The sequence below is a fragment of the Scyliorhinus torazame genome, chromosome 9 (genome assembly GCF_047496885.1).
Source record: "Scyliorhinus torazame isolate Kashiwa2021f chromosome 9, sScyTor2.1, whole genome shotgun sequence".
In the NCBI taxonomy this organism is placed as follows: Eukaryota; Metazoa; Chordata; class Chondrichthyes; order Carcharhiniformes; family Scyliorhinidae; genus Scyliorhinus; species Scyliorhinus torazame.
In genome coordinates this window covers 133,776,373-133,804,036 of record NC_092715.1, presented here as the reverse complement: position 1 = coordinate 133,804,036, position 27,664 = coordinate 133,776,373, and the positions used below count along the sequence as shown (strand labels likewise).

Genomic DNA, 27,664 nt, shown 5'->3' with positions numbered 1-27,664 from the left:
GTGCTATACTTGGTGTATAGGAGTTAATCCCTGAAGTTTATAGCATCATCTGGGAGAAACTGGGAGGGTCAGTTTCCCTTTTCAGTTAGGATCTGTCTCAAAAAATGCAAGTTTTGCCCATAGGTTAGACATAGACATAGACATAGAATTTACAGTGCAGAAGGAGGCCATTCGGCCCATTGAGTCTGCACCGGCTCTTGGAAAGAGCACCCTACCCAAGGTCAACACCGCCACCCTATCCCCATAACCCAGTAACCCCACCCAACACTAAGGGCAATTTTGGACACTAAGGGCAATTTATCATGGCCAATCCACCTAACCCGCACATCTTTGGACTGTGGGAGGAAACCGGAGCACCCGGAGGAAACCCACGCACACACGGGGAGGATGTGCAGACTCCGCACAGACAGTGACCCAAGCCAGAATCGAACCTGGGACCCTGGAGCTGTGATGCAATTGTGCTATCCACAAGGCTGCCGTGCTGCCCCAGTTGTCTCCAGTTTCTTTGTTTTTGGCTGTTACCAACATGTTTCTGAAATAATACACAAAGTTGTGGCACTTGCTCAGAAGGAATTGGACAAAGCTCACACAGTGGGAAGACAAAAAACAGAAAGAATGTAAAATAACGCAAGAGTTTTTTTTTGGAACACCGCGTAACCTCAACAAGATTCTTTAACAGCAAAGGAGAACTGTAGTCCTGCATTCAAGGAGGAAGACGATGCAAATGGTTGGTTGCTGAGACTTTTTAAAACTGCGAACCTTAAATAACATATAGCTCCAAAAGTGAAGGGTGATCCAAAGACAGATTTAAAAAGTCAAAACCCTAATGACAATGTATATCTGTTTCTAAAGAACCTCAAAATGAAATACTAAAACCAAAGGATAAGAAACATTATGACAGAGCATTTTGGGTCCACAATTTACATCTGCTACTACTCAAAAGCAAGAGGTATTATCAGAATTTCAGCAATATTGGTCTTGGTCAGGTTAACCAAACCAGACCAAGGATACAATTGTCTAACCAAGCACATGAAAACATGGTAAAATGTAATCATCATGAGAAAGGAGATGCACGACAATGCATCTTGGAAGGTGAAGCCGTGGATAGGAAAATAAATTCTCATCTATACAAGAAGAAGAACATCTAAAAATCGACTGCAAGTGAACTTTAAATCCTGTTACATGAATTTGGGTTGATGCAAGTTAAGCATTGTGATGATGCCAAAGTGCATTTTTAAATCGGAAATGTGACAAGATGGGGGAAGATCATTACTTGTGCTGTATGTAGTAAGTTAATTGTTAAAATGTGAAGAATGTTAGAAATCGTTACAATTTGGACGGTAGTTATGATAAACTTGTCTCTGTGATGGTGACTTCATTTCTTTCGGGGAATGTTACTATTATGAGGTTTATATGTGTTGAGACTCGGCCTTAAGGTCAATGAAGGGGACTACGTGACCTGTTTCAAAGCCTGCCTGACAATAAGCCTGGGTGGTTTGATCATTAGAGTTTAAAGCCGGCCCATTTTGTTTTATTGGGAACAAGGTGCATGTTGTTTACGCTTGGAGACAATGGCAGCAGTCTGTGTACTACAGAGGATAGACTGTGAGTTTCCAATGACCCAAAAAACTGTTGAGAATGTTGGGTTGTAAACAGTCATGTTTTGAACTATCTGTTTCCTTCCAAGATAAAAGAGTGTTGGGGTCTCAATGATAACTGATCATCATTTCTACCTGGATACAAGTTTATATGTTTTAGGGCTGAGCCTTTAAGATACAATAAAACAAGGCTGGAAGATTCACCTAGCTTGCACCAGAGGATAAGCGAATAAAACCTCACTGTGAAAGACAGTTCTGAAATTAAATGTTACTAGGCTGATAAAGGAAAAGTACAAAAATAAAACCTCGGAAACCAAGAATCACCTTGGACTGGTTCTGGGAGAATGCAATGTCTACTCAAAGGACAGCATAATATTGACCTGATAGTGGTTCTGTTCTACAGTTTAAAGTATACATTTCTTACACAAATCGAGTTTAGTCAAAAGGGCATTCGGTCTGTTTGTTACAGCAAACATATTAAAAAGTGAAATCTTGCCATGTAATCCATTCAGCTATTAACTAGAAAGTAGAGTTTCTTTTTTAAATGTTATTGGTTTCTACGGAGTTCATAACAGCAGAAATTCAAACATGGAGCTGCAAGTGAGAGAATACCAATTTGTCAGGCTATAAAACTTTCAAGGGCTGGGGGAGGGGATACAATGATGTAGAAGAGGCTGACGGTAAAGTAAGATAGGTCTATTTACAAGTATTTACAATGATCTGCATAATGCAGCATTTCATTCCCAGTGCAATCCTAGCTGTGCAGCCATTGATCTGGGCCTGCTTTTAATCTTTGCTCATATTGAGCCCAGGTGGCAGGCCTCCGTCCCGTACCCGAGAGATCCATTAAGGTTTCCCTGTGGTCCCCGTGGGGGTTATGACACCCCTCCTCCCCAAAGTTCCTCTTCAGCTGCCAATGAAGGGGGTTTTCTGTGCCGCTTCCCACCAGCTGTTTCTCTGCCTGCAGCGGCTGTGGGTCAGGTGGAATGTATCGAGTAGCCGAATACTGCTTCCTGGTTGACTGCTGAAGAGCCATAGCTGGAACCTTGGTGCTGGACACACTGTCATCAGCCGGCGCGGACACATCTGTACCCATGTCAGATCCCGAGTCACCGCCCTCTTGCTGGACCGGGTGCGACATCCCGGACAGCTGGGCCCTCAACCCAAGACGTGGCCCCTGATGCGTCTTCAAACAATTCCCGATGTGTACTGATGGTGGCATACTTTCTGGACTGTGGGCCGAGCTCTAACTGCAAGTATGTGTGGCTCGTGTCCAGCTTCGCAAAGGAGCATCCGCCAGCTAATCTGGTGGTAAAATCCTTGACCTGGGGCATCGGGTGACGGTCCAGATGCGAGGCCCTGTTGACAGTGAGCTTAAAATCCCCACAAAGCCAGACTGTTTAATCGGGCTTTATCACCACACCACAGGCACAGCCCATTCTGCAAATGGAACAGGGTGTATAACCCCCTATTCTGCAGGTGTCTTAGCTCCGTGTCAATCTTCAGGAGCAGCGCGTAAGGGATGGGTCTCGTCCTGAAGTATCAGGGTGGAGCAGCAGGATCTACATAGATATGGACTGTGGTGCCCTTTACTCTGCCCGGACTCTCCTGGAAAACCTTGAGGTATTTACCCAGCACATCGTAGAGATTCCTGGTGCCCATCCAGTAGACCCTTTGCCAATCAAATCAAAGGACACTCACCAGTCTCTACCTAACAGGTTGGGACATGGTCCTTGCACTACCACCAAAGGAAGGTGGAAGGACTGCTGCCCGTACGTTACGAGTCACGGTGGTCCCCACGATCTTCGATGCTTCCCCCCGTTTAGGTTGCCAACCTTGCTCTGGTATCTCACAATTGCAGCGGGATGATCCCTGCGTGAAGCTGTCGAAACATGTAGTGATCTACAATGGAGACAGCAACCCTAGTGTCCATTTCCATCGGCATCAAGTGCCCATTGACCTGCAAGGTGATCCGGATAGAAGCGAGTCTCGGAGCCGAGACACAATTCAATTGCATCAAACAGTCGTCCTCTTCCGTGACGTCCATGTGCAAGGCCCTGGTCCGGGGTGACCTTGGTGATTGTTACGACAGCGTGCTCAGCACCACACCGGGCGACCCTGGCCCTCACGAGTCCCTTGACCACAATACCGTCAAGGCGGCCGTCTCTCACCTTCATCCTTGGGCAAAATATAATTGAGCAGCGGCAATGCCTAACACCCGAACGCTGCCATGGACCTGCTCTGTGACAGGATGCCTGGCTGGTCATCGAATCACAAAATTTACAGTGTACACTTGGCCTTTCGAGTCTTCACTGGCCCCAGGATAAAGCACCTGTTGCTAACTTTTGGTTGGCTCTTAAATCGTAATTTGCTCTGTTTGTTTAACCTTTGCTCTAGAGTCGCCAGGTATCTTTATGATACCACCACGAGGTTCACGTTCAAGTAATGATCAATAACTCAACACACCAATTAGTAAGATTGAAATCAAAACACATTTATTATACACAGTAAATCACTATTCGTGCATAAACTCTACTTTCTAGGCTATTCCTATCACTAAAAGGCCTGTACTTAGCTTTGGACTGGCCCACCAGCTCAGGGGAACAAATGGCCTTTCGTTCAGGTCCTGAGTCTGCAGGATTCAAAAGCTGGTATGGACTGGTAGCTAGGAGCGCCTATCTCGTAGCGAGCGTTGACTCGAGACTTACTTGGTTGGAGGCAGCGAGACAGGTCACTGTCAAGGGTTGGTTCAAGTTGCTGAGTGACCCTGCCAAAGAAGGACGATTTGAACTTGGGGCTTTACTTTATAGACCCCAGGGGCTTCCCGCCCTTCGGGACAGACCCCGTACCTGGTTCCAAGTGATCGGACTGCGTTCCGATCACTTGGATCGATTTCTCCAATACTGGAGTTGTTCCCTGATCGTTGGGCGGTCCTAAATGTCCGTTGGCCTTCCTTTGTCTTGGCTCCTGCTGGCGCCGAGGAGTCTGGCTTGGCTTTATTCACCTTAACTGTTGCGATTGTGCCTTGGAATCGCTCATTACTATGCAGATGGCTGCTGCATTACTATGCAGATGGCTGCTGGTTTCAGTGCTGTCTGGTTCCTTACAGGTTTCAATACACATGATTTCTGTATTTGCTAGTCTTTGCCTGTGTTGGCTGAATTTCCCTTCAGCCTTTGCGGTTCTCCATTTTAAGTCGGGAAGTGGCCAACTCAGGTGGCTACACACCCTACCCAAGTCCACACCTCCACCCTATACCCGTAACCCCAACTAACCATTTTTGGACACTAAGGGCAATTTACCATAGCCAATCCACCTAACCTGCACATCTTTGGACTGTGGGAGGAAACCAGAGCACCCGGAGGAAACCCACGCAGACACGGGAAGAACGTGACTCCGCACAGATAGTGACCCAAGCCTGGAATCGAACCTGGGACCCTGGAGCTGTGAAGCAACTGTGCTAACCACTGTGCTTCCATCCTGCACTGTCCAATGACTGATAGGGAGTCCGAAAAGAAGGATGGCCAAAACTGTGGACACCATAGTCTATAGAGCCCTGCAGGCTCCTGCACATCTTCCTCCACGTGTTCACGAGAGAAGGAAAGTTCAATGGCCCGCTATCTAAAGTAGTTTCCGCTAACAGCTTCCTCTGCGTGGCTGTATCGTGTAATACTATACACAATCCGGTCCCTCAATATCTGCAAGAGAGACGGCCCGAACACAGTGTTCAGCCAGGTGCCACAGATGGGTCAAGAAGTCCGTGACTGATTCACCAGGAAAGTGCACCGCCGTGTGGGCAGCACGGTAGCATTGTGGATAGCACAATTGCTTCACAGCTCCAGGGTCCCAGGTTCGATTCCGGCTTGGGTCACTGTCTGTGCGGAGTCTGCACATCCTCCCCGTGTGTGCGTGGGTTTCCTCCGGGTGCTCCGGTTTCCTCCCACAGTCCAAAGATGTGCAGGCTAGGTGGATTGGCCATGATAAATTGCCCTTAGTGTACAAAATTGCCCTTAGTGTTGGGTGGGGTTGCTGGGTTATGGGGATGGGGTGGGGGTGTTGACCTTGGGTGGGGTGCTCTTTCCGGGAGCCGGTGCAGACTCGATGGGCCGAATGGCCTCCTTCTGCACTGTAGATTCTATGAAATAGATACTTTTGCATAATTAGGGAAAGGCTTAAGGTCATCGTGGTCTGAAATCATAGCAACCAATTCATCAAAAGACCTGGAGTCGGGTGCAAGCGGGTAAGTCAAACTCTTTATGATCCCAAACATCTGGGCCCCACATGGGGTCAGGAGGAGAACAAACAAACAAAGAACAAAGAACAAAGAAATGTACAGCACAGGAACAGGCCCTTCGGCCCTCCAAGCCCGTGCCGACCATACTGCCCGACTAAACTACAATCTTCTACACTTCCTGGGTCCGTATCCTTCTATTCCCATCCTATTCATATATTTGTCAAGATGCCCCTTAAATGTCCCTATCGTCCCTGCTTCCACTACCTCCTCCGGTAGTGAGTTCCAGGCACCCACTACCCTCTGCGTAAAAAACTTGCCTCGTACATCTACTCTAAACCTTGCCCCTCTCACCTTAAACCTATGCCCCCTAGTAATTGGCCCCTCTACCCTGGGGAAAAGCCTCTGACTATCCACTCTGTCTATGCCCCTCATAATTTTGTATACCTCTATCAGGTCGCCCCTCAACCTCCTTCGTTCCAGTGAGAACAAACCGAGTTTATTCAATCGCTCCTCATAGCTTATGCCCTCCATACCAGGCAACATTCTGGCAAATCTCTTCTGCACCCTCTCTAAAGCCTCCACATCCTTCTGGTAGTGTGGCGACCAGAATTGAACACTATACTCCAAGTGTGGCCTAACTAAGGTTCTATACAGCTGCAACATGACTTGCCAATTCTTATACTCAATGCCCCGGCCAATGAAGGCAAGCATGCCGTATGCCTTCTTGACTACCTTCTCCACCTGTGTTGCCCCTTTCAATGACCTGTGGACCTGTACTCCTAGATCTCTTTGACTTTCAATACTCTTGAGGGTTCTTTCTGTCGGTCTTCACCCAATATTCCATTTGGCTGGTAGAAGTATTTCATGTGTTCCGCATATGGATTTCAATCCTCCAGACCTGCATCGAAGTCTTCCAGTTTCCCGAATAATGACATTTTATTTTATACGACATGACGGTCCCCACAGCGGACATCCGGTGGCTAGGCGAACAGATGGACAAGTCCGGAGTTTCCCTTAACCCTCATCGCCAATATAATGATGCAGAGGAGACGATGATAAAGTAAGATATATTCGTCTATAAGTATTTACAATAGTCTGCATTACACAGCATCTCACTCCCAGTGCAATCCTAGCTGGGAGGATATATCTCACTGGGCCCTGATCAGGGCCTGCTTTTAACCTTTGTTTAGAACGAGCCTAGGTGGTAGGCATCCTGGGGAGGCGTGTGCTCCACATGGGGTGCGCGTACTCCACGAATCCCATGGGGAAATCAATGAAGGTTGATGGGAGGGAAGACGGTTTTCAGGGTTTGCAAAAACAGAGGAGTCAGAACAGAGTGAGTTTTATTAAGGAGGGCTGATGATGCCAGTTTTGAAAGGCAGTGAATAGAATCCGAGGGACCATTTTCTAAGTCGGTTGTCGGCTATCAGGAATGAGAGGGAGGGAAGTTGTATGGTCAGGAATTTGATCAAAATTTTGGTTAAAGATATGTCTTCCAGAGAGACATGTCCTGCGGGAGATATGTCTTGTAAACAACACGCAGCTGAAAAATGTGTGAGGGAAGTTTGGTCAGAAACTAGAGAAAGCGCAGCAGGAACCTTAGGGGGGATTTGGCTTAGTGTGCTCATTGGACGAGCGATCCAACGGCAGAATTGATTTTCACAACACTAGAGATTAAAATATCACATTTATTGTTGAATGTCAGGGTGGAGGAGAGGAGAAAGGTTTTATGGAGGTGCAGAAAAAATGTAGGGATATGTTTACACTCCAAGATGATAGCACCCTATCGTACTGGATGAGATTCAGTCAGGTCAAGCATTGGATAGCTAAACCATATGCGCCAATATGCCAAAGACTGTGTCCTTGAACTTGAGAGTTACCTGACAAAATTTCTGTGGCAAGTATGAATCATGAATGATTCCAGCCAGGAGGTGTTCATGGGCCTCAATATTGAATAACAGAGGTGATTGCAGGATGTGCTGACAGCACAATAATGCATCATCTCACTATTGCTGTTGTTTGTTATTTATGGGACACATAACTAATGACGTGCATATGTGCGCACAGGGTAAAATTAACTAGCTCATCATCAGTCAGAGGTCAAATCTCGGTTTGTCCTGGCCGATGTAGTCTAATCCCATATTATGGAGCACATTTCCAGGAAAACAAAGGAGCAGGTATTCATTGTATACTACTATCATTGTCACAAAGAATATGATTATGAAATAAATAGATTACTGGAGAATTTCTTAGTAAGGAGCCTTCAATACTTACAAAGCTGACTCTCCTCTTTATCGTCTCCAGTTCCTCCTTCAATTCTTCTACTTTCCTACACCTCTGAACATGTGCCGTTTTCTGCAGTACAGCCCATGCTGGTTCATCTACTCTGTGTAAGAATTCAACCTCCTTCACAGATTTCTCCATAGTGACTAGTGATATGGCAGAGGGAGTAATGTGTTTTGAGCAACTTCCCTGTTTTTAAACAAATTAAGTCAATTATCTTAATTAAATGAAAAGGCAAATACACATGTATTTTAGTTACATTCAGTTGATGAAAAATGTCAAGGAAGCCAACAGACACAAAATCACATCAGCATCTTTCTTTTAATAGCAAGGGTTAAGTACCTGACCTTGTTTCCAATTTTACAAAATGCTGGTTGGTTCCTATCACGTTGCACACTTGGCTAAGAAGGTCAGTGCTAAAAGCATCACCTCAGGACTTGTGCTCAATGCAAAAAGAGGTTTAATCACCTCACAGAAGGAATAAATATTAGTGCACCTCAACATCTCTCTTCAGTATCCCACGATGCCACTCTTGACTTCTCCACCACTTTCAACTGCTATCTTTCCACCATATACTTCAATATACATTCACAAGTCAAAACTACAACACCTCTCCTGCTCTTGGAATAACACCAACCAGTGTACTTGTGGAAGATGTCCTTCTACCTGCACATAATCTGAATGAAGAATAACCATTGTTGGAGAGATTTTGGAATTGATTAATTAAGAATGGAACGAAGAAGTGAAGTTCTATCAAGCTGGGCATTGGGGGAGTATGATATGGCTAATCATACATATCATACTCTCATACATAGGAACATACTATCATACATAGGATTTCGGTGGGAGCGGTGCGCAAGGGCCTTCTGGGAGGTGAGTATTTACTTTAAAAACCCGTACCTTTGCAGGAGCAGCCCTTTGGATTTCGGCAGGAGCGGTGCGCAAGGGCCATCTGGGAGGTGAGTATTTACTTTAAAATCACTTACCTGGTCCCGTTTCTGTTCTTCTTTTCTGTTTTATTATTTTTTTTAAATATAAGGCGAGAACCGGAAGTTCGACCCGCGGACTTCTGGGAAGGCCCCCCCCCCCCAACCAATAAATTCTGGTGGAGAGGAAACCCGAGACACTACACGTGTAGTGTCTCCCACCCACCCTCCTCCTCTAACCTAATAATAAGACCCATTGGTGTGAGGTAAGTGCCATATTATATTATTATAATATTTTTAAAATTTATTTTTTATTTATTTATTAACCAGATCTTGGTTAGAAGTTAGAGGGATGCAGGGAAGGGCGTGCAATGTTCCTCCTGCAGGATGTTTGAGGTGAGGGATGCCGTTAGTGTCCCTGCTGATTTTACCTGCAGGAAGTGCAGCCATCTCCAGCTCCTCCAAGACCGAGTTAGGGAACTGGAGCTGGAGTTGGATGAACTTCGGATCATTCGGGAGGCAGAGGGGGTCATAGATAGCAGCTTCAGGGAATTAGTTACACCAAAGATTGGAGATAGATGGGTAACTGTAAGAGGGACTGGGAAGAAGCAGTCAGTGCAGGGTTCCCTGCGGTCGTTCCCCTGAGTAACAAGTACACCGCTTTGGATACTTGTGGGGGGGGGGGGACTTACCAGGGGTAAGCCATGGGGTACGGGCCTCTGGCACGGAGTCTGTCCCTGTTGCTCAGAAGGGAAGGGGGGAGAGGAGCAGAGCATTAGTAATTGGGGACTCGATAGTCAGGGGCACAGATAGGAGATTTTGTGGGAGCGAGAGAGACTCACGTTTGGTATGTTGCCTCCCAGGTGCAAGGATACATGATGTCTCGGATCGTGTTTTCCGGGTCCTTAAGGGGGAGGGGAAGCAGCCCCAAGTCGTGGTCCACATTGGCACTAACGACATAGGTAGGAAAGGGGACAAGGATGTCAGGTAGGCTTTCAGGGAGCTACGATGGAAGCTCAGAACGAGAACAAACAGAGTTGTTATCTCTGGGTTGTTGCCCGTGCCACGTGATAATGAGATGAGGAATAGGGAGAGAGAGCAATTAAACACGTGGCTACAGGGATGGTGCAGGCGGGAGGGATTCAGATTTCTGGATAACTGGGGCTCTTTCTGGGGAAGGTGGGACCTCTACAGACAGGATGGTCTACATCTGAACCTGAGGGGCACAAATATCCTGGGGGGGAGATATGTTATTGGGGGGTTTAAACTAATGCAGCAGGGGCATGGGGAACCTGGATTGTAGTTTTAGGGTACGAGAGATTGAGAGTATAGAGGTCAGGAGCACAGATTTGACTTCGCAGGAGGGGGCCAGTGTTCAGGTAGGTGGTTTGAAGTGTGTCTACTTCAATGCCAGGAGTATACGAAATAAGGTAGGGGAACTGGCAGCATGGGTTGGTACCTGGGACTTCAATGTTGTGGCCATTTCGGAGACATGGATAGAGCAGGGACAGGAATGGTTGTTGCAGGTTCCGGGGTTTAGGTGTTTTAGTAAGCTCAGAGAAGGAAGCAAAAGAGGGGGAGGTGTGGCGCTGCTAGTCAAAAACAGTATTACGGTGGCGGAGAGGATGCTAGATGGGGACTCTTCTTCCGAGGTAGTATGGGCTGAGGTTAGAAACAGGAAAGGAGAGGTCACCCTGTTGGGAGTTTTCTATAGGCCTCCAAATAGTTCTAGGGATGTAGAGGAAAGGATGGCGAAGATGATTCTGGATAAGAGCGAAAGTAACAGGGTAGTTATTATGGGAGACTTTAACTTTCCAAATATTGACTGGAAAAGATATAGTTCGAGTACATTAGATGGGTCGTTTTTTGTACAATGTGTGCAGGAGGGTTTCCTGACACAATATGTTGACAGGCCAACAAGAGGAGAGGCCACATTGTATTTGGTTTTGGGTAATGAACCAGGCCAGGTGTTAGATTTGGAGGTAGGTGAGCACTTTGGGGACAGTGATCACAATTCGGTGACGTTTACGTTAGTGATGGAAAGGGATAAGTGTACCCCGCAGGGCAAGAGTTATAGCTGGGGGAAGGGCAATTATGATGCCATTAGACATGACTTGGGGGGGATAGGTTGGAGAAGTAGGCTGCAAGTGTTGGGCACACTGGATATGTGGAGCTTGTTCAAGGAACAGCTACTGCATGTTCTTGATAAGTACGTACCGGTCAGGCAGGGAGGAAGGCGTCGAGCGAGGGAACCGTGGTTTACCAAAGAAGTGGAATCTCTTGTTAAGAGGAAGAAGGAGGCCTATGTGAAGATGAGGTGTGAAGTTTCAGTTGGGGCGCTTGATAGTTACAAGGTAGCGAGGAAGGATCTAAAGAGAGAGCTAAGACGAGCAAGGAGGGGACATGAGAAGTATTTGGCAGGTAGGATCAAGGAAAACCCAAAAGCTTTCTATAGGTATGTCAGGAATAAAAGAATGACTAGGGAAAGAGTAGGACCAGTCAAGGACAGGGATGGGAAATTGTGTGTGGAGTCTGAAGAGATAGGCGAGATACTAAATGAATATTTTTCGTCAGTATTCACTCAGGAAAAAGAGAATGTTGTGGAGGAGAATGCTGAGACCCAGGCTATTAGAATAGATGGCATTGAGGTACGTAGGGAAGAGGTGTTGGCAATTCTGGACAGGCTGAAAATAGATAAGTCCCCGAAGCCTGATGGGATTTATCCTAGGATTCTCTGGGAAGCCAGGGAAGAGATTGCTGGGCCTTTGGCGTTGATTTTTATGTCATCATTGGCTACAGGAATAGTGCCAGAGGACTGGAGGATAGCAAATGTGGTCCCTTTGTTCAAGAAGGGGGGTAGAGACAACCCCGGCAACTATAGACCGGTGAGCCTCACGTCTGTTGTGGGTAAAGTCTTGGATTATAAGAGACAAGATTTATAATCATCTAGATAGGAATAATATGATTAGGGATAGTCAGCATGGCTTTGTGAAGGGTAGGTCATGCCTCACAAACCTTATCGAGTTCTTTGAGAAGGTGACTGAACAGGTAGACAAGGGTAGAGCAGTTGATGTGGTGTATATGGATTTCAGTAAAGCGTTTGATAAGGTTCCCCACGGTAGGCTATTGCAGAAAATACGGAGGCTGGGGATTGAGGGTGATTTAGAGATGTGGATCAGAAATTGGCTAGCTGAAAGAAGACAGAGGGTGGTGGTTGATGGGAAATTTTCAGAATGGAGTTCAGTTACAAGTGGCGTACCACAAGGATCTGTTCTGGGGCCGTTGCCGTTTGTCATTTTTATCAATGACCTAGAGGAGGGCGCAGAAGGGTGGGTGAGTAAACTTGCAGACGACACTAAAGTCGGAGGTGTTGTCGACAGTGCGGAAGGATGTAGCAGGTTACAGAGGACCATAGATAAGCTGCAGACCTGGGCTGAGAGGTGGCAAATGGAGTTTAATGTAGAGAAGTGTGAGGTGATTCACTTTGGAAGGAATAACAGGAATGCGGAATATTTGGCTAATGGTAAAGTTCTTGGAAGTGTGGATGAGCAGAGGGATCTAGGTGTCCATGTACATAGATCCCTGAAAGTTGCCACCCAGGTTGATAGGGTTGTGAAGAAGGCCTATGGAGTGTTGGCCTTTATTGGTAGAGGGGTTGAGTTCCGGAGTCATGAGGTCATGTTGCAGCTGTACAAAACTCTGGTACGGCCGCATTTGGAGTATTGCGTACAGTTCTGGTCACCGCATTATAGGAAGGACGTGGAAACTTTGGAGCGGGTGCAGAGGAGATTTACCAGGATGTTGCCTGGTATGGAGGGAAAATCTTATGAGGAAAGGCTGATGGACTTGAGGTTGTTTTCGTTAGAGAGAAGAAGGTTAAGAGGAGACTTAATAGAGGCATACAAAATGATCAGGGGGTTAGATAGGGTGGACAGTGAGAGCCTTCTCCAGCGGATGGAAATGGCTAGCACGAGGGGACATAGCCTTAAACTGAGGGGCAATAGATATAGGACAGAGGTCAGAGGTTACGCAAAGAGTGGTGAGGCCGTGGAATGCCCTACCTGCAACAGTAGTGAACTCGCCAACATTGAGGGGATTTAAAAGTTTATTGGATAAGCATATGGATGATAATGGCATAGTGTAGGTTAGATGGCTTTTGTTTTTTGACTTCCCATGTCGGTGCAACATCATGGGCCGAAGGGCCTGTACTGCGCTGTATCGTTCTATGTTCTATGTTCTATAATCGTGTTAAAGGCTGAGTCAAACAATATGGGGGGCTGTGCACCACAAGGACAAATAATGGCACTAGTAATTTTGGGGATATTTCTCTGCTGGAACTTTGGCAGAAACCTAGCTGTAAAGATTCAAATGTGGAGCTGCGGGAAGGAGGTTGTATATATTGAATCTGACAGATAATTGTATTTTCTCAAATGCAAACATTTTATGCATCCCATTTGAATCGAAAACATCATAAAGAAGTCACAATTTTAGGTCACCAGATCTAAAATCTCTCCAACTGTATTGACTAACAAAAGTCGGCATCCAGCAAATAAATAATTCTCTAAGTATTCCAGCCAAATAATCCAATCCCTTGTGACTCAATGTTTGTCAGGCTGTCACAAAATAAAGAAGTGAATTGAAGCCAGTGTTCATACCTAAATATTGTGTCATTAAATGCCAGTCTTAGCGGCAGCACCTTTATCTCTGATCAAAGGTTAATGTACACAAACCTCATTCCAAAGTCTTGAACACTTCATCTAGGCTGCCACTTCAGCACAGTATGAAGGAATGCAGGAGGCAATATCCTCCATTTGTGATGTTAAACAGAAGTCTGATGTGCCCTCTTGAATGAAGGTAAAAGAAAAACTTGCATCTATATGATGGCATTAAACAGGAAATTAGAGACGCATGCGATAAAGGAACAATTAAGGGTGGCACAGCGGTTATCACTGTTGCCTCACAGCGCCAGGGACCGGGTTCACTGTCTGGAGTTTGCACTATCTCCCCGTGTCTGCGTGGGTTTCCTCTGGGTGCTCTGGTTTCCTCCCACAGTCCAAAGATGTGCAGGTTAGGTGGATTGGCCATGCTAAATTGCCCCTTAGTGTTCAAAGATGTGCAGGTTAGATGGGGTTGCAGGGTTAGGGCGACGGAGTGGGCCTAGGTAGAGTGCTCTTTTGGAGGGTCGATACAAACTCAATGGATTGATGGCCTCCTCTGCACTGTAGGGATTCTATGTGCTGATCCTCTAACCTATTGAAACCTATAAAATTCTTTTTTTTTAATAAACATTTTATTGAGGTACTTTTGGTATAGTGACAACAACAAAATAAACAATATACATGAAACCATAAACATAGTGCAAATGCCATTTACCTCTCGTACAGGTGCCACCCTTATTGACCTAATACTCTAATCTAAACTACTCCACCCCCCCCCCCCCCCCCCGCCCCCGTATGCTGACGATTAATTTCCCGCAAAGAAGTCGACGAACGGTTGCCACCTCCGGGTGAACCCTAACAGTGACCCTCTCTAGGCGAACTTGATTTTCTCCAAACGGAGAAAGCTAGCCATGTCCGATAGCCAGGTCTCCGACTTTGGGGGCTTTGAATCCCTCTATGCTAATAGTATCCATCTCCGGGCTACCAAGGAAGCAAAGGCCAGAACATCTGCCTCTTTCTCCTCCTGGATTCCCTGGTCTTCTGACACCCCGAAAATTGCCATCTCTGGACTCAGCGCCACCCTTGTTTTTAACACCGTGGACATGATGTCCGCAAACCCCTGCCAAAATCCCCTAAGTTTTGGACATGTCCAAAACATGTGGACATGGTTCGCCGGTCCTCCCGCACATTTTGCACACCTGTCCTCCAACCCAAAGAATCTGCTCATCCGGGACACTGTCATGTGAGCCTGGTGAACAAACTTAAATTGTATCAGGCTGAGCCTGGCAAATGCTGCTGACGTGTTGACTCTACTCAACGTGTCTGCCCATAGACCATCCTCTATCTCACCTCCCAGATCCTCCTCCCATTTGCGCTTCAACACCTCGGTCTGCGTCTCCTCCGACCCCATAAGCTCCTTATAAATGTCCGAGACGCTCCCTTCTCCTACCCACCCTCTGGAAACTACCCTGTTCTGAATCCCCCTTAGCGGTAGGAGCGGGAAGGTTGACACCTGTTTACGAAGGAAGTCCCGCACCTGCAGATACCTGAATTCATTTCCCCTCACCAATCCAAACTTTTTCTCCAACGCCCTCATACTCTGAAAGCTCCCCTCAATGAACATATCCCCTATCCTCTCAATCCCCGCTCTCCGCCATAACCGGAACCCCCTATCCATACTCCCCGGGGAAAACCGGTGATTATCACAGATTGGGGCCCAGACCGATGCTCCCACTGCTTCCACATGTCTCCTCCATTACCCCCAGACTCTCAGGGCCGCCACCACCTCTGGACTGGTGGAGTACCGTGCCGGCGGGAACGGCAGAGGCGCAGTTACCAATGCTCCCAAACTGGTGCCCTTACATGAAGCCGCCTCCATACACACCCATGCCGACCCCTCCCCCACCACCCACTTCCTGATCATGGCCATATTCGCCACCCAGTAATAGTTGCTAAAATTTGGCAGCACCAGCCCGCCCTCTCCCCGACTCCGCTCAAGCATTACCTTCCTTACCCGCGGGGTCTTGCCCGCCCAGACGAAGCCCGTGATCACTCTGTTGACCCGCTTAAAAAAGGACCGCGGAGTAAAGATGGGTAGACACTGAAATACAAACAGGAATCTCAGGAGGACCATCATTTTCACGGTTTGCACCCTCCCAGCCAGATACAACAGAAGCGCGTCCCATCTCCAAAAATCGTCGTTCATTTGGTCCACCAGCCGGGCCAGATTCAATTTATGCAGCCGGTCCCATTCCCGCGCCACTTGGATGTCTAAGAACCTAAAGCTTCCTTTCACTAACCTAAAAGACTGCTCTCCCAGTCGCCTCTCCTGTCCCCTCGCCTGGACCACAAACATCTCACTCTTTCCCATATTAAGGTTATACCCCGAAAACCGGCCAAATTCCCCTAGAGGCCTCATTATTTCTTCCATCCCCTCTGTTGAGTCCAAAACGTACAGAATCAGGTCGCCGGCATAGAGCGAAACCCTGTGCTCCACCGCCTCCATCCCCCCCCCGCCCCTCCCCCTCCCCGCCCCCCCCCCCCCTCCCCACCGCCCTCCCCCAGACCAGTCCCCTCCAGCCCCTTGAGGCTCTCAGAGCAATTGCCAATGGCTCGATAGCCAGCGCAAACAACAGTGGGGAGAGGGGGCATCCCTGTCTCGTCCCCCAGTGCAGTCTAAAATAGTCCGATGTTGTCCTATTCGTTCGCACACTTGCCACAGGAGCCTGATACAGTAACCTGACACAGTCAATAAAGCCCCGCCCAAATCCGAACCGTCCCACCATCTCCCACAGATAGTCCCATTCTACCCGAGCAAAAGTCTTCTCTGCATCCATTGCGATCACTACCTCCACCTCCCTACCTTCCGGGGGCATCATGATCACATTTAACAGCCTTCTTACATTGGCCACCAACTGCCTGCCCTGAACAAACCCCGTGTGGTCCTCCCCAATAACGTCCGGAACACAATCCTCGCTCCTGGAGGACAAGGTTTTAGCCAGGAACTTGGCATCCACATTCAACAGGGAGATCGGCCTCTAGGACCCACACAGCTCCGGGTTCTTGTCCTATTTAAGAATCAGCAAAATCGTTGCCTGTGACATCGTCGGGGGCAACACCACTCTTTCCCTTGCCTCATTGAACATCCTCAACAACTCCGGCCCAAATATCCCAGAGAACGTTTTATAGAACTCCACTGGGTACCCGTCCGGACCCGGGGCCTTACCCGCCTGCATGGCCTTCAAGCCCTCCACTATCTCCTCCAGCCCGATTGGGGCACCCATCCCTTCTACCCGCTCCCCATCCACCTTTGGGAAATTCAGCCCGCCCAAGAAGTGCCTCATCCCCTCCGGCCCCATAGGGGGTTCCGACCTGTACAGCCTGCTGTGGAAATCCCTAAACGCCTTATTCACCCCTACCGAATCACCAACCAGGTTCCCATCTCCGTCCTTTACTTCCACTATCTCCCTAGCTGCCTCCCTCTTCCTAAGCTGCTGTGCAAGCATTCTGCTGGCCTTCTCTCCATGTTCATAGATCGCCCCCCCCTCGCCTTTCTCAGCTGCTCCACCGCCTTCCCTGTGGTCAGCAAGCTAAACTCCGCCTGTAACGTCCGCCATTCCCTTAAAAGCCCTGCCTCTGGGGTCTCCGCATACCTCCTATCAATCTGTAGTAACTCCTTTACCAGTCGGTCCGTCTCTGCCCTGTCCACCTTCTCCCTATGGGCCCGGATCGAGATCAGCTCCCCCCTGACCACCGCCTCTAGTGCTTCCCACACCATCGCTGCTGAAATTTCCCCCGTGTCATTGACCTGCAGGTAGCTCTGAAAGCATTTCCTCAGCCGTCCACACACCCCTTCATCCACCAAAAGTCCCACATCCAACCTCCAGTGCGGGCGCTGGTTACTGTCTTTACTAACCTGCAGGTCAACCGAGTGCGGAGCATGGTCTGAGATTGTGATCGCCGAGTACCCTGTGTCCACCACCCCTGCCAGTAAGGCCCTGCTCAAAATGAAGAAATCGATCCGGGAGTACACTTTATGCACGTGTGAGTAGAAGGAGAACTCCTTCACCCTCGGCTGCCCAAATCTCCATGGATCCACCCCCACCTTCCGCCCCCCCACCACCACCCCCCCACCTCCCCCCACCCCCCACCCCCCCCCCCCCCCCCCACCCCATCAGCTCCATGAACCCTCTTAGTTCCTTTGCTGGTACCCTGCCCGTTTTCGAGCTTGACCGGTCCAAGCCAGGGTCCATAACTGTGTTGAAGTCCCCTCCGATGACCAACCTGTGCGAGTCATGGTCCGGTATCTTCCCCAGCATCCTCTTTATAAACTCTACATCATCCCAATTTGGCGCATATACATTTACTAATATCACCTTAACCCCCTCTTGCTTCCCACTGACCATAACATACCGACCTCCCACGTCAGAGAATATTCTTCCCACCTTAAACACCACCCGCTTATTGATCAGGATCGCAACCCCTCTAGTCTTTGAATCTAGTCCCGAGTGAAAGACCTGACTGACCCAGCCTTTCGTCAGTCTAACCTGGTCGTAACTCTAAGGTGCGTCTCCTGCAACATTACCACGTCCGTCTTCAATCCCCTAAGATGCGCGAACGCACGTGCCCTTTTTGATCGGCCCATTTAATCCTCGAACATTCCAGGTGATCAGCCGAGTTGGGGGGCTCATTGCCCCCCCCCCCCCCGCCGATCAGCCATCCCCTTTTTTAGGCCCGCCTCCAGCCTGTGCTCCGCCCCTCCACCAGTCCATCCCCAGGCAGCCCCCGCCCCTAACCTCCTCTCGGTCCCTCAGCCCAAGTCCCTCCCTCGAACGCAGAACATTCAACCCCCCTCCCCCCGTAGTAACAACACCCTGTAACACCCTGTAACCCAACCCCTTTACTAAACCAAACGTATGCACACCCCCCAGCTTCCGAGAGCTAGCTCGCCCAGCTAGCTTGGCGGCCCCCATCCCCGGCACCAGATAGTCTCCCACCTATTGTTCCCTCCACCACCGCTCATACAAACAAACTCCAACATGAAACAATCTCCACACAATTGCCCAACAGAAAAACACCAAGATCAAAACAAGCACCCCTCCATCCCCCAACAGTGCAAATGAAAACCTTAAATCACCCAGCTCTACCGCTGGTTCCAAATCGATGCAAACAGCATCACAAGCATTTTCCATGAAACGCAAAACGGGAAACTTTTTACAAGAACAGAGAAACAAAACGAAAAAACAAAAACATGAACGTTACAGCCAAGTTCAAAAGTTCTCAATCCATCACCAGCCCTTTCTTTTTCGCAAAGTCCAACGCGTCCTCAGGCGACTCGAAGTAGAAGTGCTGATCCTCATTCGTGACCCAGGGACGGGCTGGGTATAACAGTCCAAACTTCACCTTTTTCTTAAAAAGGATCGACCTGATCTCGTTGAAGCCTGCTCTCCTCATGGCCACCTCTACACTCAGGTCCTGGTAAACCCGTAGGATGCTATTGTCCCATCTACAGCTCCATGTCTGCTTGGCCCACTGTAGAATGTGCTCCTTATCCGAGAACCTGTGGAATCTCACCACCATTGCCCTCGGGAGGTCTCCCATTCGCGGCTTCCTCGTGAGTGCTCTGTGAGCCCTATCCACCTCTAAGGGCTGGGAGAATGCCCCATCCCCCATCAGCTTCACAAACTTGTCTGCGATGTATGCCCCAGCGTCCGTTCCTTCGGACCCCTCCGGGAGCCCGTCGATTCTTAGGTTCTGCCGGCAGGACCTATTTTCTAGGACCTCCACCTTCTCCATAAGAACATATGAACTAGGAGCAGGAGTAGGCCACCTGGCCCCTCGAGCCAGCTCCACCATTCAATGGGATCATGGCTAATCTTTTGTGGACTCAGCTCCACTTTCCGGCCCGAACACCATAACCCTTAATCCCTTTATTCTTCAAAAAACTATCTATCTTTATCTTAAAAACATTTAATGAAGGAGCCTCTACTGCTTCACTGGGCAAGGAATTCCATAGATTCACAACCCTTTGGGTGAAGAAGTTCCTCCTAAACTCAGTCCTAAATCTACTTCCCCTTATTTTGAGGCTATGCCCCCTAGTTCTGCTTTCACCCGCCAGTGGAAACAACCTGCCCGCATCTATCCTATCTATTCCCTTCATAATCTTATATGTTTCTATAAGATCCCCTCCTCATCCTTCTAAATTCCAACGAGTACAGTCCCAGTCTACTCAACCTCTCCTTGTAATCCAACCCCTTCAGCTCTGAGATTAACCGAGTGAATCTCCTCTGCACACCCTCCAGTGCCAGTACGTCCTTTCTCAAGTAAGGAGACCAAAACTGAACACAATACTCCAGGTGTGGCCTCATTAACACCTTACACAATTGCAGCAGAACCTCCCTAGTCTTAAACTCCATCCCTCTAGCAATGAAGGACAAAATTCCATTTGCCTTCTTAATCACCTGTTGCACCTGTAAACCAACTTTTTGCGACTCATGCACTAGCACACCCAGGTCTCTCTGCACAGCAGCATGTTTTAATATTTTATCATTTAAATAATAATCTGTTTTGCTGTTATTCCTACCAAAATGGATAACCTCACATTTGTCAACATTGTATTCCATCTGCCAGACCCTAGCCCATTCACTTAGCCTATCCAAATCCCTCTGCAGACTTCCAGTATCCTCTGCACTTTTTGCTTTACCACTTATTTTAGTGTCGTCTGCAAACTTGGACACATTGCCCTTGGTCCCCCAACTCCAAATCATCTATGTAAATTGTGAACAGTTGTGGGCCCAACACTGATCCCTGAGGGACACCACTAGCTACTGATTGCCAACCAGAGAAACACCCATTAATCCCCACTCTTTGCTTTCTATTAATTAACCAATCCTCTATCCATGCTACTACTTTCCCCTTAATGCCATGCATCTTTATCTTATGCAACAACCTTTTGTGTGGCACCTTGTCCAAAGGCTTTCTGGAAATCCAGATATACCACATCCATTGGCTCCCCGTTATCTACCGCACTGTTAATGTCCTCAAAAAATTCCACTACATTAGTTAGGCACGACCTGCCCTTTATGAACTCATGCTGCATCTGCCCAATGGGATAATTTCCATCCAGATGCCTCGCTATTTCTTCCTTGATGATAGATTCCAGCATCTTCCCTCCTACCGAAGTTAAGCTCACTGGCCTATAATTACCCGCTTTCTGCCTACCTCCTTTTTTAAACAGTGGTGTCACGTTTGCTAATTTCCAATCCGCCGGGACCACCCAGACAGAGTCTAGTGAATTTTGGTAAATTATCACTAGTGCATTTGCAATTTCCCTAGCCATCTCTTTTAGCACTCTGGGATGCATTCCATCAGGTCCAGGAGACTTGTCTACCTTTAGCCCCATTAGCTTGCCCATCACTACCTCCTTGGTGATAACAATCCTCTCAAGGTCCTCACCTGTCATAGCCTCATTTCCATCAGTCACTGGCATGTTATTTGTGTCTTCCACTGTGAAGACCGACCCAAAAAACCTGTTCAGTTCCTCAGCCATTTCCTCATCTCCCATTATTAAATCTCCCTTCTCATCCTCTAAAGGACCAATATTTACCTTAGCCACTCTTTTTTGTTTTATGTATTTGTAGAAACGTTTACTATCTGTTTTTATATTCTGAGCAAGTTTACTCTCATAAGCTCCAGGAGCTTCTTCTGCTGGTCCCTCAGCATCCCCACCTCTAGCTCCACCACAGTCTGATGTTCCTCCTGTTCAACCAGCGCCTTCTCCACCTTCTGGATCGCCCAATACTGGGCGTCCAATCTATGCTCCAACCGCTCAATCGACTCTTTTATCGGGTCCAAGCAGTCCCATTTCTGCGTAGCAAAGCCTTCCTGAATGACTTCATCAGCTGCTCCATAGACTGCTGGGTCGACAAGCCAGAGGTCCGAACCTCCGCCATGCTGTCTTCCGTTGCAGCTACAGCCCAAGCCTTCTCTATCTTTTTGTTTCTACCCTTACGAACACTTCTAGTCCTTCTCTCCATGCACCCAAGTGGGAATTCAGTAAACAATTGCCACTAACATCCGTTTTACAATTCATGTCCGGTAGAAAAACGGGGGAAAAGTCCAAAAATCCGACCAGAGCTGGAGCCACCAAATGTGCAACTTACTCCTTCATAGCCACCACCGGACATCAAAACCTATAAAATTCCAACAGGACTAAACAGGGCAGATGCAGGAAGGATGTTCTCGATGGCGTGGGAGTCCAGAACCAGGGGTCACAGTGTAAGGTCATGGGTAAACTATTTAGCACTGAGATGAGTAGAAATTTCTTCACCCAGAGAATGAGTCCACGGAATTTGTTCCCACAGAAAACAGTTGAGGCAAAATACTGCATATTTCGAGAAGGAGTTAGATATAGCTCTTGGGGCTAAAGGGATCAGAGGATATGGAGGGAAGGCGTGAACACGTTATGGAGCTGGACAATCATCCATGATCATAATGAATGGCGGAGCAGGCTCATTGGGCCAAATGGCCTAGTCCTGCTCCTAGTTTCCATGTTTCTATACAGGACTGTAACTTCCTGTTGTAACCTTCATGAGACCCACAGAGCCAGGCTCATTAGGCTCCCCATAAGTCTCGTGTAGTAAGAGCAGAGTCCCCTCATCAGCGGAAAACCAGAATAGAAAAACCCAGCCCGAGTGTGAGCCAGGAGTGGGTAGTCCCTTCTGGGACCTGGGACCTTTCTTGATAAATAAGGGGATCAGGATTTATGGGAAGCAGGCAGGAGAATGGAGATGAGAAACATATCAGCCATGATTCAATATCAGAGCAGACTAGATGGGCTGATTGGCCTAATTCAGCTCCTATGTCTTATCTTATGCCTATATAGTATTTTTGCACCTCTGTAAATAAACCCATTTTGTTCCCTACGCTTCCCGTGTGGCTGCTTCTGTGAATTCAACACTGGCAATGAGAATTCAGTGGAGCTGCAGATGGCGCCATTTTCGCTGTACCCAGTCACCTCTCCGTAGACCTCTGGAGGTTGGTTCACCTGCCGTATGATGCCGCACTGTATGAAGCTGGACGCATTTGCAGGTATGGAAGATTGATTACAATATGTCGAGTGGAGGCGCTATTTTTTGCGGCCCAATGTCATTATCGGAGATGAGCATCTGACCATGATCCTCTTGACGGCCTGTGGGACACCCACCTTTAATGTAATTAAAAGCCTAACATACCCCACGGGCCCAGATTCAAAGCCATTCGGGGACCTGGTAGCACTTGTGGCAGATCATACCAACCCCAAGCCATCAGTCACCGTCAAATGCTACCACTTCAATAAGGCCGCGAAGTCCCCTTGGGAGCCCAGAATGGAATTCTTGGTGTGTGGAAGGATTTGCAGAATTCTGCAAATATAGCGGCATCCTCTCTGAGGTGTTGAGCGATAGATTGGTCTGCGGCATGTGTAACATGGCGAGTCAGCGGACGTTGCTTGCCAAGCCTCAGCTGGACCTCAAGCGGGCCATGGAAATTGCCCTGTCTTGGGAAAGTGCAGAGCAGGGCATATAGGAATTACAAGGGATAGAAATCATCAGTTTAGGGCAGCCCCTCGACCAGGTAGCCCCCGTTCTCCGCCCTGGACAGCAGCCTAGGACCTAGGCCCTAGGACCACAGCGACTGTGCAGGACCCCTCCCCCGATCAGAGTGAGGAACTCCCCGGGTGTTGTGGGACGTGCGGTCGGAGAGGCCTCAAGGAGCGGCGACCGTGGGAAAGTCTGACTGTCTGCTGCTCCGCTAGGACTAGCTACCCACTCCGTCCTGCCCCATTTTTGTGGAAGAACCCATGGAGGATTGTCGGCAGTTGAACTGCGTTTAATCATCCAAAGTCACCCCCATTAGGGTCACGGTTCGAGTCAATGGGCACCCATTACTAATGGAGTTGGACACAGATGCCGCCATCTCACCTGTTGGTAGGCCCACTTATGAGAAGTCCTGTGTGCAGCTCCTGTCATTATGGGACTTCGAGACTCGGTTGGCCATACACACCAGAGAGTGCTGGCCAAAGCAGGGACCACGGTGGCCCCGAGGGTCTGCAGGCAATCGTCTGCTTGTTTGCCCCAGTTCATGGTGAAAGGTGATGGCTCCTGCTTTCTCGGCCGCGACTGATTACAATGCCTCCACATTGATTTGCAGAAGCTTTTTCAATTGGGCTCGGAAGGGCTCAACACGTCAAAGTACCACGATGCATTCAAGACCAGGCTGGGGTCAATGCGCAGAGCCATGACAAAGATCCACGTGGAACGTAAGGCCCTTTGATGATTTCATGCCACATCAGCCCGTACAGCTAACAGCAGAGGTGTGGTGAAAAGGAAGAGTGGGCAGCATGGTAGCACAGTGGGTAGCACTGTTGCTTCACAGCTCCAGGGTCCCAAGTTAGATTCTCAGCTTCGGTCACTGTGTGGAGTCTGCACGTTCTCCCCGTGTGTGCGTGGGTTTCCTCCGGGTGCTCCGGTTTCCTCCCACAAGTCCCGAAAGACGTTGGGCGCGATTCTCCACTCCCACGCCGAAGTGGCCGCACCGTCGTGAACGCCGTTGTGGTTCACGGCCCCGGTCCCAACCGATTCAGGCCCTGACAATGGGCCAGGATAAGGCCGCGTGATCTACACGCACCAGGCCTTGTCGCCCACGTAAAGGCGGCGCCGCATAGATGACGCGGCCGGCGCCGCATAACGGGTGTCATCCGCGCATACGTGGTTGCCGTCCTCTCTAAGTCCGCCCCGCAAGAAGATGGGGGAACGGATCTTGCGGGGCCACGGAAGGAAGGAGGTCCTCCTTCAGAGAGGACGGCCCGACGATCGGTGGGCACCGATCGCGGGCCACCCCACATTTCAGGTAAAGCCCGGTGCAGGATCCCCCACGCCCCCCCCAGCATTCACGCACCGCTCATGACTGCAGCGACCAGGTGTGGACGGCACCGGGGGGAACCCGCCGTTTTGGCCTGGCCGCTCAGCCCATCCGGGCCTCAGAATAGCGGGGGTGCCGGAGAATCGCCATTTTCGGTGTTTCCGGCGATTCTCCGGCTTGCGAAACTCGACCGGGCTGTTCCCGCCGCTTGGGAGAATCGGGGGAGGATGTTGGACCGGCGTCCCTGGAAATTTTGGCGGCCCAGGCAATTCTCGCAACCGGCGTGGGAGTGGAGAATCGCGCCCATTCTGTCATGTAATTTGGACATTCATAATTCTCCCTCTGTGTACCTGAACAGGCGCCGGACTGTGGCGACGAGGGGCTTTTCACAGTAACGTCATTGCAGTGTTAATGTAAGCCTACTTGTGATAATAAAGATTATTATTTTTGTTATCTACCAACCTTTACAGTCTATCTGAATCATAGAATTTTTTACAGTACAGAAGGAGGCCATTCGGCCCATTGAGTCTGCACCAGCCCATACAAAGAGCACCCCACTGAAGCCCACGTATCTACCCTATCCCCGTAACCCCCACTTAACATTTTTTGGACACTAAGGCCAATTTAGCATGGCCAATCCAGCTAACTCGCACACCTTTGGACTGTGGAACACCCGGAGGAAACCCACGCAGACACGGGGAGACCATGCCGACTCCGCACAGACCATGACCCAAGCCGGGAATCGAACCTGGGACCCTGGAGCTGTGAAGCAACTGTGCTATCCACTGTCAGCATAACTTTCCTCTGCTCAATTACTCAAATACCTATTCTACCTGGAATATTAAAGGTAATATTGTTACTTATGTATAATACCTAACGCATAACAATTAGGAGGATCAACTTTAAGACGAAGTGCTTGTAAAGAAAATGACCAAAATTCACCATGATATAAAGCACATCAAAATTACCATTACGGTGTTTGTAATAAATAGTACACTGTCAGCCTTTCTCCAAATTTTGCTTGCCAAAGCTATATTAATTAAAACTGCAGCTTCAATGCCAGCTCAAGGATGATTACGATGGCTTGGAAAATGTATTTTGGTGCGTGTTCAATGGTTCTATCCTCAGTCTAAAAGGAATGCGCTTTACACGCAGCTGTACTAGCCTCTGGTTTTGGTTATACATGCACGATTAATATTGTTCATATCGCAGGAAAAATATTGACAGAAAACATTCACAGTCATCAATATTACCACACAGAGCGCCCAGTTGTCATCTACAGCATGTTGCTTAAAATTGTTCAATAATTCATTTAAACTAAACTGCAAAAGGGTTGTATTGGTCCAGAGCATGTATTTCTCTGACTCTGAAAGCGAGTCACTCAACACATCGCGGCGAAATGAACTCTGCACATCGTGAACGTTTATTTTACTCTGTTCAAGGTGTTGCAACAATTCTACTCTTCAATCTAGTTAATAAGCTATTCTTCAAATAATGGGTCGAAGTTGAAGCAATCGTTCATCAAGGCGCCACAATTTACTGTTATTTGCGACATATGTGAAATATCTCACAAGTGAACTCACCGCGCGACTCACCAGGCCCACTTCAGTGAATTGCTGGCCGCCCAGTGACCCGCGCGCGTTGCTCAGTGACCAGATGCAGAATGAAGTCGATGCTGCTGTGCCCGGGGTGAGGTTACTTCCTTGCTGCTGTGGTTTCTATCACAATGCGAGGAAAAATGTTTCCATCGTTGTTTTTGGTAGGGCCCTGCGGCTTTTAACATGTTTCTGTGTCAAAAACAAATTTCTAACCCTCTTGGTTCTTTTGATGCGTGTTATAAATTTCTATTCTTTTGTTACCAACTCAACAACAACTTGTATTTCTAACTTGGTCTTCCACTAGTGAATTTTCACAGGAGGTGCCCAATGAGTGCAGGCGATAGTCTCATTCATTGAAAAGTACAACAGATTTTCCTTAAACGAGTCATTCCAGGGCATGGAGATTAAGATTTGTGGGAGATTCAGTCCTATACTTTTTTTTGGTGAGGTGGGGTGGAGGAGTTTGCAAAGGAAGCATATTGGGGTGAATACAACTTGTTATGAACTCTTGCATTTGGTCACATAAAAACATAGAAAATAGAAGCAGGAGGTGGCCATTCGGCCCTTCGAGCCTGCTCCGCCATTCATTATGATCTCTGCTGATCATCAAGTTCAATACCCTGATCCTGCCTCCTCCCCCCCCCCCCCACCGCCCCCCATCCCTTGATCCCTTTAGCCCACATTACACAACGTTTTGGCTTCAACTACTTTCTGTGGTAGAGAATTGTGGTAGGGGCTTTTCACAGTAACTTCATTGCAGTGTTAATGTAAGCCTACTTGCGACAATAAAGATTATGTGGGTAGCACGGTAGCACAGTGGATAGCACAGTGGATAGCACTGTTGCTTCACAGCTCCCGGGTTCCAGGTTCGATTCCTGGCTTGGGTCTGTGGTGAATGTATTATACCAATAATCAACCATTGTATCTGTGCCATGCTGTTGTCCTTGTGTGGGCTCCACCTATGGGCCATTGTATGTCATTATCCATAGGGGAACATGTTGGGGCCTGTCTGGGCTCCTCCCATGGCTCCTCCCCTTGAAGGGAGGTATAAAGAGCAGTCAACCTATAGGCGGTTCTCAGTATTGGATCAGTCGCAGGCAGGCACTGTTCTAGTTGATTAAAGCCACAGTTTATTTCTACTCGTGTCTCGAGTGAATTGATGGTCACATCAATTTAATCAACTTAAACGCAACTATGGAATGGGCCCTCAAACCTGACCGACTGGAACTCAATCCGCAGGCCGCGGAGGCGAAAGAAATTTTTTCGCACTGGCTCTGCTGTTTCAAGGCCTATCTCGCCACCTCCTCCACGCCTTCCGTCACCGACGAACAGAAGCTGAGCCACCGCCACGCACGGGTGAGCCATCGAATCGCTGTTCAACTCGAGGAGGCATCCTCCGACGCAGATGCCTCTATGTAAGGCCCGTGAACGAGGTATATACACGACACATCCTCACCACTCACCGCCA

General features: G+C 48.4%; 1 protein-coding gene across 1 annotated transcript in view; it reads right to left on the bottom strand.

The window, feature by feature from the left end:
• LOC140430122 (uncharacterized) overlaps window positions 1-26,222 on the bottom strand; it is a 292,957-nt gene extending 266,735 nt beyond the window's left edge. Inside the window, exons 1-2 of the mRNA XM_072517635.1 lie at window positions 26,182-26,222; window positions 8,107-8,304 (exon numbers count right to left, since the gene is read on the bottom strand). Of these exons, the coding sequence (XP_072373736.1) occupies window positions 8,107-8,256 (150 nt within the window). The 5' untranslated portion in view covers window positions 8,257-8,304; window positions 26,182-26,222. The remainder of the gene's footprint in view (window positions 1-8,106; window positions 8,305-26,181) is intronic.
• Window positions 26,223-27,664: the final 1,442 nt, after the last annotated feature.